The 17,364-nt window shown below is 40.8% G+C and overlaps 1 protein-coding gene across 2 annotated transcripts in view; it reads right to left on the bottom strand.

Annotated features, from left to right (window-relative positions):
* Window positions 1–1,718: 1,718 nt before the first annotated feature.
* The window catches only part of LOC138946302 (serine-rich adhesin for platelets-like), a 197,146-nt gene continuing 181,500 nt past the window's right edge, over window positions 1,719–17,364 (bottom strand). For both annotated transcript variants that reach the window (XM_070317840.1, XM_070317841.1), the window contains 7 exons: window positions 17,146–17,250; window positions 16,282–16,539; window positions 14,514–14,642; window positions 14,032–14,116; window positions 13,395–13,553; window positions 11,838–11,915; window positions 1,719–7,254 (listed from right to left, as the gene is read on the bottom strand). In XM_070317840.1, the coding sequence (XP_070173941.1) occupies window positions 7,067–7,254; window positions 11,838–11,915; window positions 13,395–13,553; window positions 14,032–14,116; window positions 14,514–14,642; window positions 16,282–16,539; window positions 17,146–17,250 (1,002 nt within the window). In that variant the 3' untranslated portion in view covers window positions 1,719–7,066. The remainder of the gene's footprint in view (window positions 7,255–11,837; window positions 11,916–13,394; window positions 13,554–14,031; window positions 14,117–14,513; window positions 14,643–16,281; window positions 16,540–17,145; window positions 17,251–17,364) is intronic.

The following is a 17,364-nucleotide window of genomic DNA, read 5'->3' as shown; positions in this document are numbered from 1 at the left end:
GTGTGTGTGTGCGCGTGTGTAAAGATAGAGAGAGAGGGCGTCTGTGAGTGTGTGTGCATGTACGTGTGTGTGTGTGTGTGTGTGTGAGTGTGTGTATGTATGTATGTGTGCAACGAAACAGCAGGAGAAAGAGGCGTGTGCATTTGTGTGTGTGTGTGTGTGTTTAAGAGAGAACGGAACGAACGAACGAACTTTATTACTCAAGGATGGAAATTTTAGTCTTACAATCTGTCCCTGCTAAACTAAGACATAACAAGTCGCGCAAGGCGAAATAACAACGATTTAGTCAAGCTGTCGAACTCACAGAATGAAACTGAACGCACTGCTTTTTTCACCAAGACCACATACTCGTAGTTTTGTCAGTCCAGCGCTCGTGGCAAAGGCAGAGAAATCGACAAGCAGAATAGTGCGGTAGTGGTCGCGCTGAGCAGGATAACACGCTTTTCTGTATGTCTATTCTTTTTAGCTTACTGAGTTTGTTTTTAATCGAAACATATCATATCTATATGTTTTTGGAATCAGGGACCTACAAGGAATAAGATAAAATTGTTTTTAAATTGATTTAGGAAAAATAATTTTAATCATAATTTTCATATTTTTAATTTTCAGAGCTTGTTTGTAATCCAAATATTATAACATATGTATATGCTTTTGGAATTAAAAAAACACGAAGAATGAGATGAAATTATTTTTGAATCGTTTGATAAAAAAATAATTTTAATTACAAGTTTCCAATTTTTAATGACCAAACTCATTCATTAGTTTTTAAGCCACCAAGCTGAAATCCAATACCAAAGTCCGGCCTTCGTCGAAGATTGCTTTTCCAAAATTTCAATCAATTTGATTGAAAAATGAGGGTGTGACAGTGCCGCCTCAACTTTTACAAAATGCCGGATATGACGTCATCAAAGGTATTTATCGAAAAAATGAAAAAAAGTCCGGGGATATCATTCCCAGGAACTCTCATGTCAAATTTCATAAAGATCGGTCCAGTAGTTTAGTCTGTATCGCTCTACACACACACACACACACACACAGACACAGACACACACACACACCACGACCCTCATCTCGATTCCCCTTCTATGTTAAAACATTTAGTCAAAACTTGACTAAATGTAAAAATAGAGACAATAAAAGGACAATCATCAATCACAATCATACAGTATTACAAACTACAACATTACCTATACGAATACATAATGCATAACAGAACATTGAAAAGTACATGTATGTCAATAAAATACAAAGGAAAAGAAAAGCCGACTCGCACACACACGCGCGCCGCATGCTTGCAATCACGCTCGCACACAATCCAACACACACTCGCACACCCCCCCTCCCCTCCACAAACCGGCACACACACACACTCACGTACATACAGAGAGAGAGAGAGAGAGAGAGAGAGAGAGAGAGAGAGAGAGAGAGAGCAGAGAGAGAGAGAGAGAGAGGGAGAGAGAGAGAGAGAGAGGGAGAGAGAGACAAGAGAGAGAGAGGGAGAGGGAGGGAGAGAGAGAGAGAGAGAGAGGGAGAGAGAGAGAGAGAGAGAGAGAGGGAGAGAGAGAGAGAGGGAGAGAGAGACAAGAGAGAGAGAGGGAGAGAGAGGGAGAGAGAGAGAGAGAGAGAGAGAGAGAGAGAGAGAGAGAGAGAGAGAGAGAGAGAGAAGCAGACACACATTCTCCACTCATACAACCAGACAGTAACAACAAAAAGTCACCCTGTTTTGTTTCGCATTTTGCAAAAGTTGGCATTGTTTTAATTATTTACACCATGTACAAACAGCACAACAACTGAATAAATACACACTGACTTGTGGAACTACTCGCAAATGGCAATCAAATAAATACGTCACTCCATCCACTGTGGAAATGAAATCAGACTTGACAAAACTGTCAAGCGTTTGTGGCTTATAAATTGGACAACAAACATATTGTATACACAAATAAAGAGTGAGAGAGAGAAAAAATGCAACAAGCAAAAATCTAGTGGATACATTTTTGCAAAGAAAAGCGCATGCAGTATTGGGGTGAGATTCTGAGATGATCTGATGAACGTTCTGTTCACACGTGTTTGTCTTCAATGACACATGCATGAATGCCATGGACATTTGTTTACAAATGGACAACAGAGAGAGAGAGAGAGAGAGAGAGAGAGAGAGAGAGAGAGAGAGAGAGAGAGAGAGAGAGAGAGGGAGAGGGAGAGAGGGAGACCAAGAGATAGGGAGAGAGAGGGAGAGCAAGAGACAGGGAGAGAGAGCAAGGAAGAGAGAGAGAGAGAGACAGACAGACAGACAGACAGACAGATAAGGAGACAGACAGGGCATACCAAGAGACCTCTGAGCTGATAATTATCTTGATGCCCTTGTAGCATTTGTTTGCTTTACGTTTAGCAAACAGAAACTAGACAAAAAAACTTTTCACGCACAGAGCAAAAGTGAAAGACTGATTAAAGGTGTCATATGAAATAATTGTACAATAGTTGCAATGCTGGAACATGGACAGAAGAAGGGTGCGGTTTAGGGTGAGGAAGATATAAAGTAGGCAGCTCTGTCTCAGCAGGAAAAGTGAAGGCATGTAAAAGGAATATGAATATGAAAGGCAAAAGCTGAATAAAGAAACGATTTCGTTTTACACGTGACGAAAATTCCACTCTGTTTGAAACAAACAATTCGAGATTGAGGAAAAACAAATAAGTATGAGCACCAAAGTTTATAATGATCACACTGAAACTTTTCAGATCCAACGCACAACTTAAATAGAATTATGCAAGACTTGTTCCAACTGAAAGCATTCTACATATCTCCAAACACACACATGAATGATTAGACGCACAAACACACTTTCTCTCTACGTATCCTTGAATATATATTCAATAAAAGCATTAAAATTCAGTGCACATAATGAAAATGGAAAAATGTTTGGTAAAGTTGTAAAATCATTTCAATGCCTGTTGAGTCAAAGAAATGTTTTGTTTTAAGATGTGAAAATGAAACTTTAACAAGGACAAAGTTATTTTTCATCACACTCTAAACTTTTCACATTCTTGTCAGGAAACGGGTCAGATCCGAAAACTATAATAACCGCTAACAAAAGTGTTCGGTAAGACACTACTTTCAAAACAGATAAGCAACTGTAATTAATACAGTTATGGTAAAAAGCAAGACATTGTGCGATAAAATTGGATCCATTGAAAAAAGGGGTATAAGCTGAAAATATGGTCCTCGGAACCTAAAAGGGATTTAACAAAATAAATTAAATAAGTAAAAAAGGGGGGGGGAGGGTAAAAGTGGCAAACAAGTAACGTCTAAATCACACTAGTTTAGACAAAAAAAAGGTAAAAATGGTCCACAAGTAATATCTAAAAGTAAGCAAATAAAATTGAGAAAAAAAAGGACAGTTTTAATGTCTCACAATTTTAACAAAATTCATGGAACCTGAAAATTGTGGCCATGAACACATTGTAGATTCTTCCTTTGAAGGAAGTGCCACAAGCAAAGAGGGTACCCTCTTTGCTACAAGTTGGAAGAACCAGAATATCAAGGGACATAATAAAAAAAATAAGTATTGTCTGGAATTTCTGTTGGTTTTGAAATTCGGTTGGTCTCCAATTTCTGTTGGTCAGAAAGAACCCTGTTGTGGAATTTATATAATGCAGGAAACATGGACACACAGACACTAACTTATACTCAGTCAAGGATGTTTGAAAACTGCCCATACTTTTTCACAGAGAAACTTTGGTTAAGTTGTTTTAATTAAATGATAGATAAGAGAAATATTTTTAAAGAGAACATTTATATGTGTCTTTTTAAAAGCATTTTATGAATCTTTAAATTTGAAAAAGCACAAAAGAAGAAAATGTGCTGAGAAGTATATTGTAAACAAAACAAAAAATCTTGTTCTTGTGATATTTCTTCTCGTATAAAATTCACCCATACGCAATATGGGTTTCTTAATTTAAACCTTTTCTAAAAGGATGGTTAAACGGGACCTGGAAAATTGTTACTGTTCCCTTCTTTCTAGAATCATTTATTATCTAACCTTATTTACACGAACTTCAACACTTAACTCAGTTTCAGCCAATTCTCTCTTTTCAAACATTCACACGCACATTTTGCATCTCATCTACGCAATTCCTGGCAGCATTATTTGAACACATCAGCTTTGTTCAACATTTCAACCTTTTTGTTCAACATTTCAACCTTACTGTTCAACATTTCAACCTTACACCCTCCAAATAAGGCGTGCGTTAAAATTCATTCCAAAGCAATACTGCACCCAGCAAAATGCTTCAAATCTAACGCAAGCTTAACAGCATGAGTGAAGCTATAACTAGCTTAGCCATCTGTAAAGATCTTAGTTCCAAACATCGACCAGCTTGGTGTCATTCCTGATTAAGCTACACAAGCGCATCTTCCCCAGATGTTGAGTTCAACAGAAAAAACGAAAGACCATTGCAGTTGTTGGGTTTAACAGGAAAGACTGTTTCTCCAGTGAAAGACTTGCTCCAACACTCAATTTGTCCACACTGGCTTTTGTTATTTCAGGCCCCTCCGATGAGAGGACACCCCCCAATCAAGGACACTTTGTTTTGTCCCTTCGTCACAGCTAGCCCTTCAGATGACAGACCAGCTCCAAGCAGAGGACACTTTGTTTTGTCCCTTCGTCACAGCTAGCCCTTCGGATGACAGACCAGCTCCAAGCAGAGGACACTTTCTGATCTTTTCTTTTTGCAGTCATTTTGCAGTCACAGCATCCCTCTCATCATAGGCCATCTGCTGTAATGTGGGGACACTTTCTGATCTTTTCTTTTTGCAGTCATTTTGCAGTCACAGCATCCCTCTCATCATAGGCCATCTGCTGTAATGTGGGGACACTTTCTGATCTTTTCTTTTTGCAGTCATTTTGCAGTCACAGCATCCCTCTCATCATAGGCCGTCTGCTGTAATGTGGGGACACTTTCTGATCTTTTCTTTTTGCAGTCATTTTGCAGTCACAGCATCCCTCTCATCATAGGCCGTCTGCTGTAATGTGGGGACACTTTCTGATCTTTTCTTTTTGCAGTCATTTTGCAGTCACAGCATCCCTCTCATCATAGGCCATGTGCTGTAATGTGGGGACACTTTTGGCTGGTCATGGTCCCACGGTGTCTTTTCATCACTTAGGTACCACTGTACTGTAGATCCTGATGATTACATCTGACAGGATATTCATCATCTGATCTTCTTCTTCTTCTGCGTTCGTGGGCTGAAACTCCCATGTACACTCGTGTTTTTTGCACGAGTGGAATTTTACGTGTATGACCGTTTTCACCCCGCCATTAAGGCAGCCATACGCCGCTTTCGGAGGAAGCATGCTGGATATTTTCGTGTTTCTATAACCCACCGAACTCTGACATGGATTACAGGATCTTTTCCGTGCGCACTTGGTCTTGTGCTTGCGTGTACACACGAAGGGGGATAAGCCACTAGCAGGTCTGCACATAAGTTGACCTGGGAGATCGGAAAAATCTCCACACTTAACCCACCAGGCGGCCGCGACCGGGATTCGAACCCTCGACCTTCCGATTAAGAGGCCGACATCTTACCACCCCGCCACAGCGCCCGTCCATCATCTGATCCAGTTGACAGAACTACGGGATAAAGTCAAAAAGTTTCACTGTCTGTCCCAATGGACAAAGTAAAATGAATGGCAATATCCTGATTTAGCCACATGTGATGTTCACCGTCACACAAAATGGATTTCAGAATGTTTCCTCTTCTTTCAGTTAGTTACGTCACTTCCACAGGGCTAGTTCGGAAGTATGCCAAATGAAGATTGTTTATTTCATGAATCTCTTTGACATGCAGATAGTTTGTTAAACGAATATGTTGTACCCTCTTAGCATCATAAAAAGGGTTTTTGGGTAAGTGAATTAATAATGAACCATTTGTGATGTCACAAGCAGGTGTAGAACAAATCCCATCATGAAAACCACTACAATGTCAAAGACAAAAATAGTTTAGAGAACTGGACTCAAACAGGTTAACAGGTCCTTTTGAAGGTGACCATTGCAAGCAGAATAAAGATTAATAAAGTCTTCAGCCCGGCACATGACCGTGACGTACACAGTATCGTGTGTTAGACCAGCCGAAGCTAATTACACGTGTATGTCAATCAAAAAACATGTCGGTGGTCGATATCAAAAGTCATTATGGTCAGGAGAGTAGCACGTCAAATGTTCATCTCCACTGCAGGACCACAAGTTTTATGATCTATGTGTCTCAGGGCATTCTGCTGTATTACAACAGTGCCAATATTTCAACTCTGATCCTTTTTTTGTTTTTTCTCAGCATAAACGCTGACTATAGTCTGAGTTGGATTCAGTGCACACACATCTACCCTCCCTAGTGTCAAAAGTCTGTTTTGCATTGAAGAACTCTTATTACGGTACTTTTGTCCATGTTTTTTGTTTCTCTGAGTGCTGAGAGCCGTGACAGAAATCCTGGCTTAATTATGCCTTCATGTGGTCTTGCACAAGGGAATTGTCATTTTTAGAGAGTTTTCCAGACCTTTCCACGTCTGAGCTTGGTTTGTGATGAGCTGAAGGCAGAACAGCTTCAGTTCAAGTCTCGCTTAGTTTCTTTTCACTCTCAATATTTCACTGGAAGTGCTCAGAGCTCCACATAATACGGTTTACTGTGGTACCGCTCCAGGCTGTTGATCCTCATCCTCACGACATCCACCATGCTGCACTAGCGGCACCGGCCGGCAGAACTGCAGCTCACATCTTTGCCACTGTTTCAAAGGAACTGAACTTCTGCGTCATTGCAGTAGAGTCTGCCAGAGAGAGTTTGTGGAGAAGCCTTCAGTAGTTTTTCTAACAGGGAATGTTTTCACGCTGTGAGACCAGCTCCCGAAAGGAAAACTCCGTAGTTCCAGCCAGGACAGTTATAGACCTCATCACAGATCACTGGTTGCAGGCCGCACCGATGAACGCAACCTTGTTCCGAGCAATCGGCACTTGTCTAATGACTCTTTAAAGAGGAGATTTCAGGTTTTCTTCAGATTCTCTATGGTGTGTCGATTTGTCATTTCTTCTTCCCACCCAGAAGAAAAAAGTTCATGATGCGGTTACTCTGCTGTGGGAGAGATGGGGAGCCAGGGGGCACAGCTAGGGTGGAGGGGCGGGATTCCCTGGGTAGCGTGGCATTGGTCGACACCCATGCGTTGGATTTGGATGAGCGATGGGCGTTCCCTCGCGCTGCCTTCCTCTTCCCTGAAAACAGAGCAACGTTCACTGTATGTTATAGACAACACAGCTTTTGAAAGGGGAAGAAAAAAACAACTAACTAAAGTTGATTGTAACAGATCATTTCTGTATCTTAAAGACAGCACCACTTTCAAAAGTGAACAAAAAGCAATTTACTGTAGCTGACTGTTGAATGTAAACAACTGCAGTGTTACCCTGTTCAGTACTTGCTCCATTACTGTTGAAAACCCCCCCTTATGTTATTGTTAAAAAAACAAAAATATATATCAAACATCTAGGTAAAAAATCAAATTAAAACTATAAAGAAATCATGGAAATCTTGTTTTCTCTAAGAAAGGCACAAATAATGATTTTAATTAGCACTGCTTTAGCTTCTTCACCCAAACATTTCATGAACTGAACTCTTTCGTCTCCTGTACTTCTGAGAGAACAATCATTTGCATGCATACTCCTGCATCATTTTATACATAATTATAAAAAAATATATATAAAAAGACACAAGTACAGAGTTAAACACACTTTTCTTTTAACCTTCTCTCATTACAGAAGTAATTTGACAAGCACCTCAGTCTCCTGTCAGAGTTTCTCCCCCTGATTGTGATACTAATTGAGTAATTCCCCTTTATAAGGGAATTATCCTCCACCTGTTAAATTAAGGTTAGTTATGATGATTACTGTAACATCTTGTCCACCTTATACCATATTTTGTTGTCTGTTACACTACAGCACAGGTTTAGCTCAAACCCAGTCATATGATGAGTAAATTGATTAATTACACTGTACCAGTTCCTCTCCTGTTAACGATGACATTCAAGGGTTTAACAATTACCGTCACTTTGGTATTTGATGTGTTAATCAAGCCATTCTGTGTTACAACCTTGACACGTCAAAGTTATGGGAATAATCATTCTTGTGACTACCATTCTATTTCACACCATGCAAGCCTGGGGCTCTGCTATTTCTATTTAATAGACGATTTTTGGAAATAACTCCGTCGAGTTTGTATGGGTTGTGGGAGAGTGACACTGGCGAGGGGTGTGCCGGAAACACGTGGAGACACGCATGAGTTTCAGGCACACCCCTCGCTAGTGATTGGTCCCTTCATTGTTTGTCGGCTGTTTTGCAAGGAAAGGTCACTCTCCCACTACCCATACAAACCCAATGGAGTGATTTTCGGAATTCGTCTATTTGACCTAAACATACGTCATTCCTTCAGGTTTGTACCATCATGTTACTGTATCCATCACGTCATTCCTTCAGGTTTGTACCATCATGTTACTGTATCCATCACGTCATTCCTTCAGGTTTGTACCATCATGTTACTGTATCCATCACGTCATTCCTTCAGGTTTGTACCATCATGTTACTGTATCCATCACGTCATTCCTTCAGGTTTGTACCATCATGTTACTGTATCCATCACGTCAGATCTGTCAGGCTTTTGTACAATCATGTTACTGTATCCATCACGTCAGATCTGTCAGGCTTTTGTACAATCATGTTACTGTATCCATCACGTCAGATCTGTCAGGCTTTTGTACAATCATGTTACTGTATCCATCACGTCAGATCTGTCAGGCTTTTGTACAATCATGTTACTGTATCCATCACGTCAGATCTGTCAGGCTTTTGTACAATCATGTTACTGTATCCATCACGTCAGATCTGTCAGGCTTTTGTACAATCATGTTACTGTATCCATCACGTCAGATCTGTCAGGCTTTTGTACGACGTGAGAGCATCCTTCCATTTGAACACCTACCAAAGAGCAACAACCGGGCTGCGTTCTGTACAAGGAGAGAATTTTTTGTTGAATTTGTGCATGTTGACACTGGTGTCATTTAAAAAATAAATTCAACAAAAACTTCTGTTGTGCACAGAAAGTAGCCAGTCCCTTGAACTGTGCTATGTGATCAAGTGGAAGAATGCTCTTGCATGGACAGTTCTGTGGTACGCAAAGGTTCCCACGAGCATGCAAGGTGAGAACAGCAGCCAGACCCCATCACAAACAGCTACTCCACATCTCACGGGTGTGCTCGTCTATCGACATACCAAAACTGTCGAGCGACTATAAACAGCTCATGTTTTGGCAGGTAGACAACTCCGTCAATGCAGAGCAGCTGCCTGTGACAAGGGGGACTACTGCGTAACCCTGTCACAGAAGGAAGGTTAACCTTATACACTTTGGGTTGCATGATATTGGGACTTGCTGATTGAAACTGACTTACACTAACCGAATTACATTTGATTAAAAAAAGCAAAGTGTCAGTAATATGGCAGATATAAACATGTAACAAAGGGAGGCTGCACACACTTTAGGATACTGCCGGCAGTGAAAAATAGCTTTGTTCTACATTCATGCAAACTGAGTATGTTGATTAAAGAGAGGTCTTATCGCAACAACAAAAATTCATGTTTAAACTCCTCAGTGGGTACGGGTTACATTTTTGTGTGTAAAGGTATGTGGATATAAACTAATAATTGTGATAATAAGGGTATTTATATAAACTGTGGAATTGAAAAGCTGGTGCTGGTGAAGGTCTGTGAAGACTACAAGTAATAAGAGCTGGCATGCACAAAAATTGTTTCCTGTGAGGACGTTAAGGACCCCTTTATTCATGCACAAAAATGCAGAAAGTGACGATTTGAGGTAAAACATAACAATCTTCTAATTCAGCGCCAAATCACCTCCCAAATATCTCTCAGAAATTAATTATGCATCCATCGTTAAAGAACTTTTATCTTTTAAAAATAGTCCTTGTTTGAAAAGACTGGCGTAATTTTGATGCACATTTTTCCGATACCCAAAAATATTGTAGTCACCATTTTAGATCCCAAGTGTCATTTTAATTGCATAAATGCTTTTGGTATGGAGCCAAATGCTTTCTTGTTTTACAGTGTTTTATCACTAATGCAATCTCAACTGACTCGTAATACATGTATCTGTAAAATAGGGCAATATTTGATGCCTTAGTATTTGATTATGTTTGGAACAACAGATACATGCGTTTCAAAACTGTGGCTGCATCTATGAATTGTTGAAGCAATTCTTTTTCTTTTTTTTCTTGCAAATTGATACTTCACTTCTCTGGGGGTTTTCTTTTCGCAAATTGATGCAACACTTCTCTATTCTTTTTCTTATCGCAAATTGATACTTGTATACACTTCTCTAGTCTATTTTATTTTTGCAAATTGATAAGATAAGATTATTTCAATGTCCATTTTCATACTACATAAAAATGGAAATTTGTCTTTTGGCAAATTAATACTACACTTCTCTATTTTTCTTCTTCTCACAAATTGATAGTACATGTACACTTTTTTTTCTTCTTTTTTTCGCAAATTGATACTACACTTCTTTTTTTTCTCTTCTCACAAATTGATACTACACTTTACTGTCTTTCTACATTCTACACTTACTGGTTAAAGTGTTTAGTTGTCATTCCCTGCCAACATCTGTGAATACACAAACTAGGATGCAAAACAAAAGAATAAAACAATATTCAAGGAAACAAAACAAAACAATATCAACACTGGTTGCAACGCCTGGTGATATACCTTCCTCAGCGGTCAGATTTGTTGCGGGTCAACCACAGTAAAAGTCCTGTAACATGGTATTTTTTGGTAAACCAGACTATCCCGCTCAAAGTCAAGTATTTTTCGCTGATCAGATGAAAGTCAAGATATTTTTAAAAATATTTTCCACATTATTTTCCTCAGAACCTTGTTGATTTTGTCTGATTAAAAGGGCGGGGATGTAGCTCAGTCGGTAGCGCCCTGGATTTGTATCCAGTTGGCCGCTGTCAGCGTGAGTTCGTCCCCACGTTCGGCGAGAGATTTATTTCTCAGAGTCAACTTTGTGTGCAGACTCTCCTCGGTGTCCGAACACCCCCGTGTGTACACGCAAGCACAAGACCAAGTGCGCACGAAAAAGATCCTGTAATCCATGTCAGAGTTCGGTGGATTATAGAAACACGAAAATACCCAGCATGCTTCCTCCGAACGTGGGGACGAACTTGCGCTGACAGCGGCCAACTGGATACAAATCCAGCGCGCTACCGACTGAGCTACATCCCCGCCCTTTTTAGATATTCATAAACTGGGGGAAATTCAGACTTTATGATGAGATACCAAGGTCTTAAATGGGAGGGAATCTTAAAATGGAGTCTTGATAAAGGGGTTCCACTGTGAACAAATCACACTTTAGTTGGTGCAACAGTGGTACCTGTGATGTGTGGCCCCTCTGATGAAAGGACACCTCCCTTAAAAGGACACCTCATGTTGTCCCTTTGTTTATTATCTCAACTACAATATACCTGCCAAGACAGGCCACCTGCAATGTAGGGACACTTTGGGCTGGTCCCTAGGGTGTCCTTTCATCACAGGTACCACTGTATGTACATTTTAGTAAAACTGGGTACAACAGGTTTTGTTTTCTTTCTTCAAAGATCCGCTCTTTTCAAAGGAAAAACCTGTTCTACCGGCCTTTGATCATAATGTTCTCTTTCGTTTTCTTTCATGAAATGAACATATTTCATGTCAGATATCCGAAACAGATAGACTGCAGGCTCTGATGACGTGGTATTTACCTTTGGACTTTGTGCTGGTTGACTTCAGCTTCAGACTGGTCACAATGGCTTGCTTAAGGTGGAACGGAATGTTGAAGTCTGAAACAGGTTGAAAACATTGGATTAACAACCATGTGTTTTACTCCCAAGATGGAGTACCATTGCGTAAATATGTCGGGTTGATTGCGTATGGTTGGACATGTAATCTTCCCATCTAAAAGACAGTGTAGCCTGTCTGTACCAAGTGGCCGCGAGAGGTATACGCTCAACAATAGCAATAACCATATGCATTTTATCATCATATGTCTGTCTTCAACAATCAACGGCTCTGATTAAAACAACAATATGTATCTATATACATTGTACATAGAGTGAATTTAGTACCCCAGAAACCTTGAAAGCAGCAACAGAAGCAACAGAAGCAACCAACAACAACAACGACAACAACAACAACAACAACACCAACACCAACAACAACGACGACGACAACAACATGGATTGAATGTAGATTGATCATCCTAGGTCAGGAGCATTTTGTGGAGCCCACAAGTCAATCTCTTGCAAAAATAAGCAGGAGCATGCGACAAGAGAAAAGATTGAACAACAGTATCATAGAAAACTAAATACTACATAGTGTAAGCTAACTGTATTGACTACAAGCACAGCTGCCAAGCAACAGACTTTTCGCAAGACTGACACGTAGAACAGCCAGGGCTTTGTCATGAGTTGTTTCCCTTTACACAGCACATCACTGCACTGAATATTTAGATCTCTACAAAGCATTGCGTCATCTTTCCTTAGTAAATTGTACACCGGCTATTATTAGCCATGTGGCTGGGTTTTACCCTCACCGCGCTGGCATTATTGCAGTACAAATAAGAGGTGTTGGTGGGAATAGACCTTTTCACAATCTGAGGAGCTCTTTCTTATGCTTTCAATGTCGCGAGAGCTGAGTACATCGAGTCTTCGCAGAGTTTGACCCTCATGCTTCAAAGGTCGCAAGAGCTGAGTACATCGAGTCTTCGCAGAGTTTGACCCTCATGCTTCAAAGGTCGCAAGAGCTGAGTACATCGAGTCTTCGCCGAGTTTGACCCTCATGCTTCGCTATGCTTCAAAGGTCACAAGAGCTGAGTACATCGAGTCTTCGCCGAGTTTGACCCTCATGCTTCGCTATGCTTCAAAGGTCGCAAGAGCTGAGTACATCGAGTCTTCGCCGAGTTTGACCCTCATGCTTCGCTATGCTTCAAAGGTCACAAGAGCTGAGTACATCGAGTCTTGGCAGAGTTTGACCCTCATGCTTCGCTATGCTTCAAAGGTCACAAGAGCTGAGAACATCGAGGGAGAGTCCGTCCCACATGCTGTGCTATGGCCTATGCTTCACAGGTGACGAGAGCTTGGAATAATGCGAGGGTCTGTATAAGACTCGCTGTACAGTAAAATCCAACTCTCTTCTATTAATAGTGTTAGTAAATAAAATGTACCTCGTTTTAAGACTCCCTGTCGGTTAAAACCTACATTTTCCAGATTTTCAGAGGTCTCAAAACAGAGGTAGCACTGTCACAACACATCCAGACTCACTGTTTTCCATGTCTTCATGGACGCGACGTCGCTCGTCAGAGAAGGCCTTGAGCCAGCGCTGTTTGATCTGAGCCGTCTTGGCCACCATGAGGAACCACTTGTTGCGCTCCTGGTCGTGGATCTTTAAGCCGTTCCGCACGTTGACGTTGTACTGGGCGTCTGGTGAGGGACACAAACAATCATGAGGCATGAGATCACGAAATTGTAAAAAAATAAAAATAAAATAAAAATTAAAAAAAGGCCTGAAAAATGATGCAACTCTGGTTTTGAAAGACTGAGAATAAGAGAGAGACAGAAAGAGACAGACATAGGGACAGACACAGACAGACAGACTGACAGGAACAGAGACAGACATGGAGACAGATAAAGAGAGAAAAATTGAGCGTGCACTCTGGAGGTCCACTAAAATGTTTTGGAAAAAAGGAAAGATGTAAAATAGAGCAATCTCCTGTAAGTTGGGGATCTGAAGAATGATCACCCGAGCTGGAAGACCACAAAATAATGTCATTGATAACGACTACAGCTCTGTAAAAAAAAATAAAAAAAATACTCAGCAATAAAACAATTGTTTCAGGATCAATTTAAACTTGACAAAATCAAAGGACAGTAATTATAAAAGAAGAGGAAAAGACGTTACCTCGTCCATCAGGAACTGAGACAACAATGCTTTGGTCCATGTGAATCCTTCCTTTGAAACCGAAACTGTTCTTCTTCAGCAAGTCCTGGACAAAGAAACTCAAATGTACACTGTAAAGGGGACAAGGCAGTAGCAGGTCTACACATCATCAGTTGACCTGAGAGATCTCTACCCTTAACCCACCAGGCGATTCTCTCCCCTTAACCCACCAGGCGATTCTCTCCCCTTAACCCACCAGGCGATTCTCTCCCCTTAACCCACCAGGCGATTTGAAGACTCAACCTGCCACATAAAAGGCAGACGACTTATCCACTAGCTATTGCACCCATCAACCTATCATCTGAGAGTTCACATGCCTGCATCATATACTGACCAAATTCCTCACTCATGAAATACTCTTATAATACTAAGGAGTTTAATCAGCCCTTAACAAAAAAACGATTATAATAACGGGGGAAAGAAAAAGAAAAATAGAAGCCAACCTTTTTGCAGTAGACAAGCTGGTGGTCGAAAAGGAAGAAGTATCGTTCCTGGGACCAGCCGTTGGCATTGATCTTGTTGAGCTCCCCAGAGTAGATCAGCTCTGAGCTGTCATCCAGGATGTCTGGGCCCTGCAACACACGTAATGCACACATGTGGTTTCAGTTGTAAAGCCTGTCCTTAACTGGGCCAAGTCGACTGCGCGAAGTATACTTAGCGAAGCTGGCCGCACGAAGCTTTAGCACTGAGTTTTTGGTATAAAGACTTCGTGAAGACTTCTTCAGGCTCAATTAAGGATCGCCTTTAAGGTAAAACCTAACAACTGCTCTCTTCTTTTCTGCGCTCAACTGTTCTCTCTGTGTAAAACCAGTCTAACAGCCTCACTTCTCACATGCTGAAAACATACGTCTTGAACTTTTTACACAAACCCATTATATAAGCCATTACACCTAAACAATCATTCCTGCAAGGTCATTCTATATAAGCCATTACACCTAAACAGTCATTCCTGCAAGGTCATTCTATATAAACCATTACACCAAAACAATCATTCCTGAAAGGTCATTCTATATAAGCCATTACACCTAAACAATCATTCCTGCAAGGTCATTCTATATAAGCCGTTACACCTAAACAATCATTCCTGCAAGGTCATTCTATATAAGCCATTACACCTAAACAATCATTCCTGCAAGGTCATTCTATATAAGCCATTACACCTAAACAGTCATTCCTGCAAGGTCATTCTATATAAGCCGTTACACCTAAACAATCATTCCTGCAAGGTCATTCTATATAAGCCATTACACCTAAACAATCATTCCTGAGCCGTTATACCTAAACAATCATTCCTGCAAGGTCATTCTATATAAGCCATTACACCTAAACAGTCATTCCTGCAAGGTCATTCTATATAAACCATTACACCAAAACAATCATTCCTGAAAGGTCATTCTATATAAACCATAACACCAAAACAATCATTCCTGAAAGGTCATTCTAAAACATTCCCACAACCTCACTGAAAACTATTTCTATGAGAATCATAAGGGTCAAAAAGCAGAAAATATCATGGTTTCTGAATCCAAAATCAATCAGCAACAAGAAAATTAGCTCCGTTATTCTCAGCCCTTGATTTAAAAAAAAAACAAAAAAACCCAACCATTTACACACAAGGAGTGTCACTTACAGTTCAGAATCAACGAAATAAGTTGGGTTTTATTTAACATCAAAAATAAATATTCATAGGGGACAAAAAGAAAGAATCCCCCCAGAAGAGATGATTCTGTAGCCTGCAGTAGACGCTGTTTGTAAATACATGTACATGTATCAAGTTTTCACACTTTCTCAAAGAGTTGCTTTCCCTTGATTCCATTAAACACGGAGCCAAGCCTACAGTGTCAGGTGTAGCTTGTCTCAAAGAGTTGCTTTCCCTTGATTCCATTAAACACGGAGCCAAGCCTACAGTGTCAGGTGTAGCTTGTCTCAAAGAGTTGCTTTCCCTTGATTCCATTAAACACGGAGCCAAGCCTACAGTGTCAGGTGTAGCTTGTCTCAAAGAGTTGCTTTCCCTTGATTCCATTAAACACGGAGCCAAGCCTACAGTGTCAGGTGTAGCTTGTCTCAAAGAGTTGCTTTCCCTTGATTCCATTAAACACGGAGCCAAGCCTACAGTGTCAGGTGTAGCTTGCCTCAGTGTTTCCACAACCCATAAACTCCTGACAGAGTTAATTCCAGAGTTCGTCTATTCATTCAAAAGACAACACTCACCTCCCAATCATCCACCAACATTTGCCACTCCGCCAGCGTCTCGATGCTCTCCATTTTGCGCTTGCGTTCATTGACCAGCTTGGCAATCTTCTTCATGGCCTCCACAGCTGACTGGACGTGGCCGTAGTCGGGGTGGTCAGTGGGCGTGTACTTGAGCAGCTCGCCCAGCTGTAGGTGGTATTTGCAGATCTTCTGGACGGGGGTCAAGAGAAAGCCCTCCAAGGGGATCTCCGACATCTCCTGTAGCAGTCGGCAGGCCTGTTGGGGGAAACGTGAAACGTATAAGATCACGAAATAAATTTAAACTACATCTTCTTCTTGGGCATTGATGGGCTGAAACCCTCAAGTACAATCATGCATTTTGCACTAGTTGCTTTTTACGTGTATGACCATTACATTTTTTCACCCGCCATTTAGGCAGCCATACGCCGCTTTCGGGGAAGATAAAAAAAGTATGAAAGTGGAATGTAATACCCCTTCTAGACAAATTTGATGCAAAACTATGTGAAATCTGTTGATCTCAAGAATGATCTTAGAAGCTTTGAAACAAACGTCCCCAAAAACGTTATATGGCTGTCTAAATGGAGGGTTAAAGCCGGTCATACACGTAAAAACCTGCTCATGCAAAAACACAAGTCTATGTGGGAGTTGCAGCCCATTAACGAAGAAGAAGAAGTAAATAAAAAAACAAGTGAAGTATGTACCATAAAGCATATGACATAGGAATTCAGTTTGATATTCCATGATTTTGTTTAACCTTCTGTCAGGTATCATCAACACAGAACATTTTTTGCAGGTGCATAGTCATCAGCTGATGGCTCAAATCTGTGAAGAACTAATGATATACCGCATTAAACACTTTACCTCAAAGAAGTGTCTGAATCGTTTGACGCGGTACATTTCCCGCAGCTCTTCACAGGCGGCCGGGTGGTTGTTGCAGTACTCGCTGTAGATCTCAAACTCCTGGGTCTGAAAGCAGACACAGAGAAACATGTACTTCAACAGGACAGAAAATGATGTCTGTTTCAAACACCTGTGGTCTGAAAGCAGACACAGAGAAACATGGACTTCAACAGGACAGAA

The sequence above is a fragment of the Littorina saxatilis genome, linkage group LG13 (assembly GCF_037325665.1).
Source record: "Littorina saxatilis isolate snail1 linkage group LG13, US_GU_Lsax_2.0, whole genome shotgun sequence".
NCBI lineage: Eukaryota > Metazoa > Mollusca > Gastropoda > Littorinimorpha > Littorinidae > Littorina > Littorina saxatilis.
The sequence above is the reverse complement of the archived record's forward strand: the minus strand, read 5'-3'. Positions and strand labels throughout refer to the sequence as shown.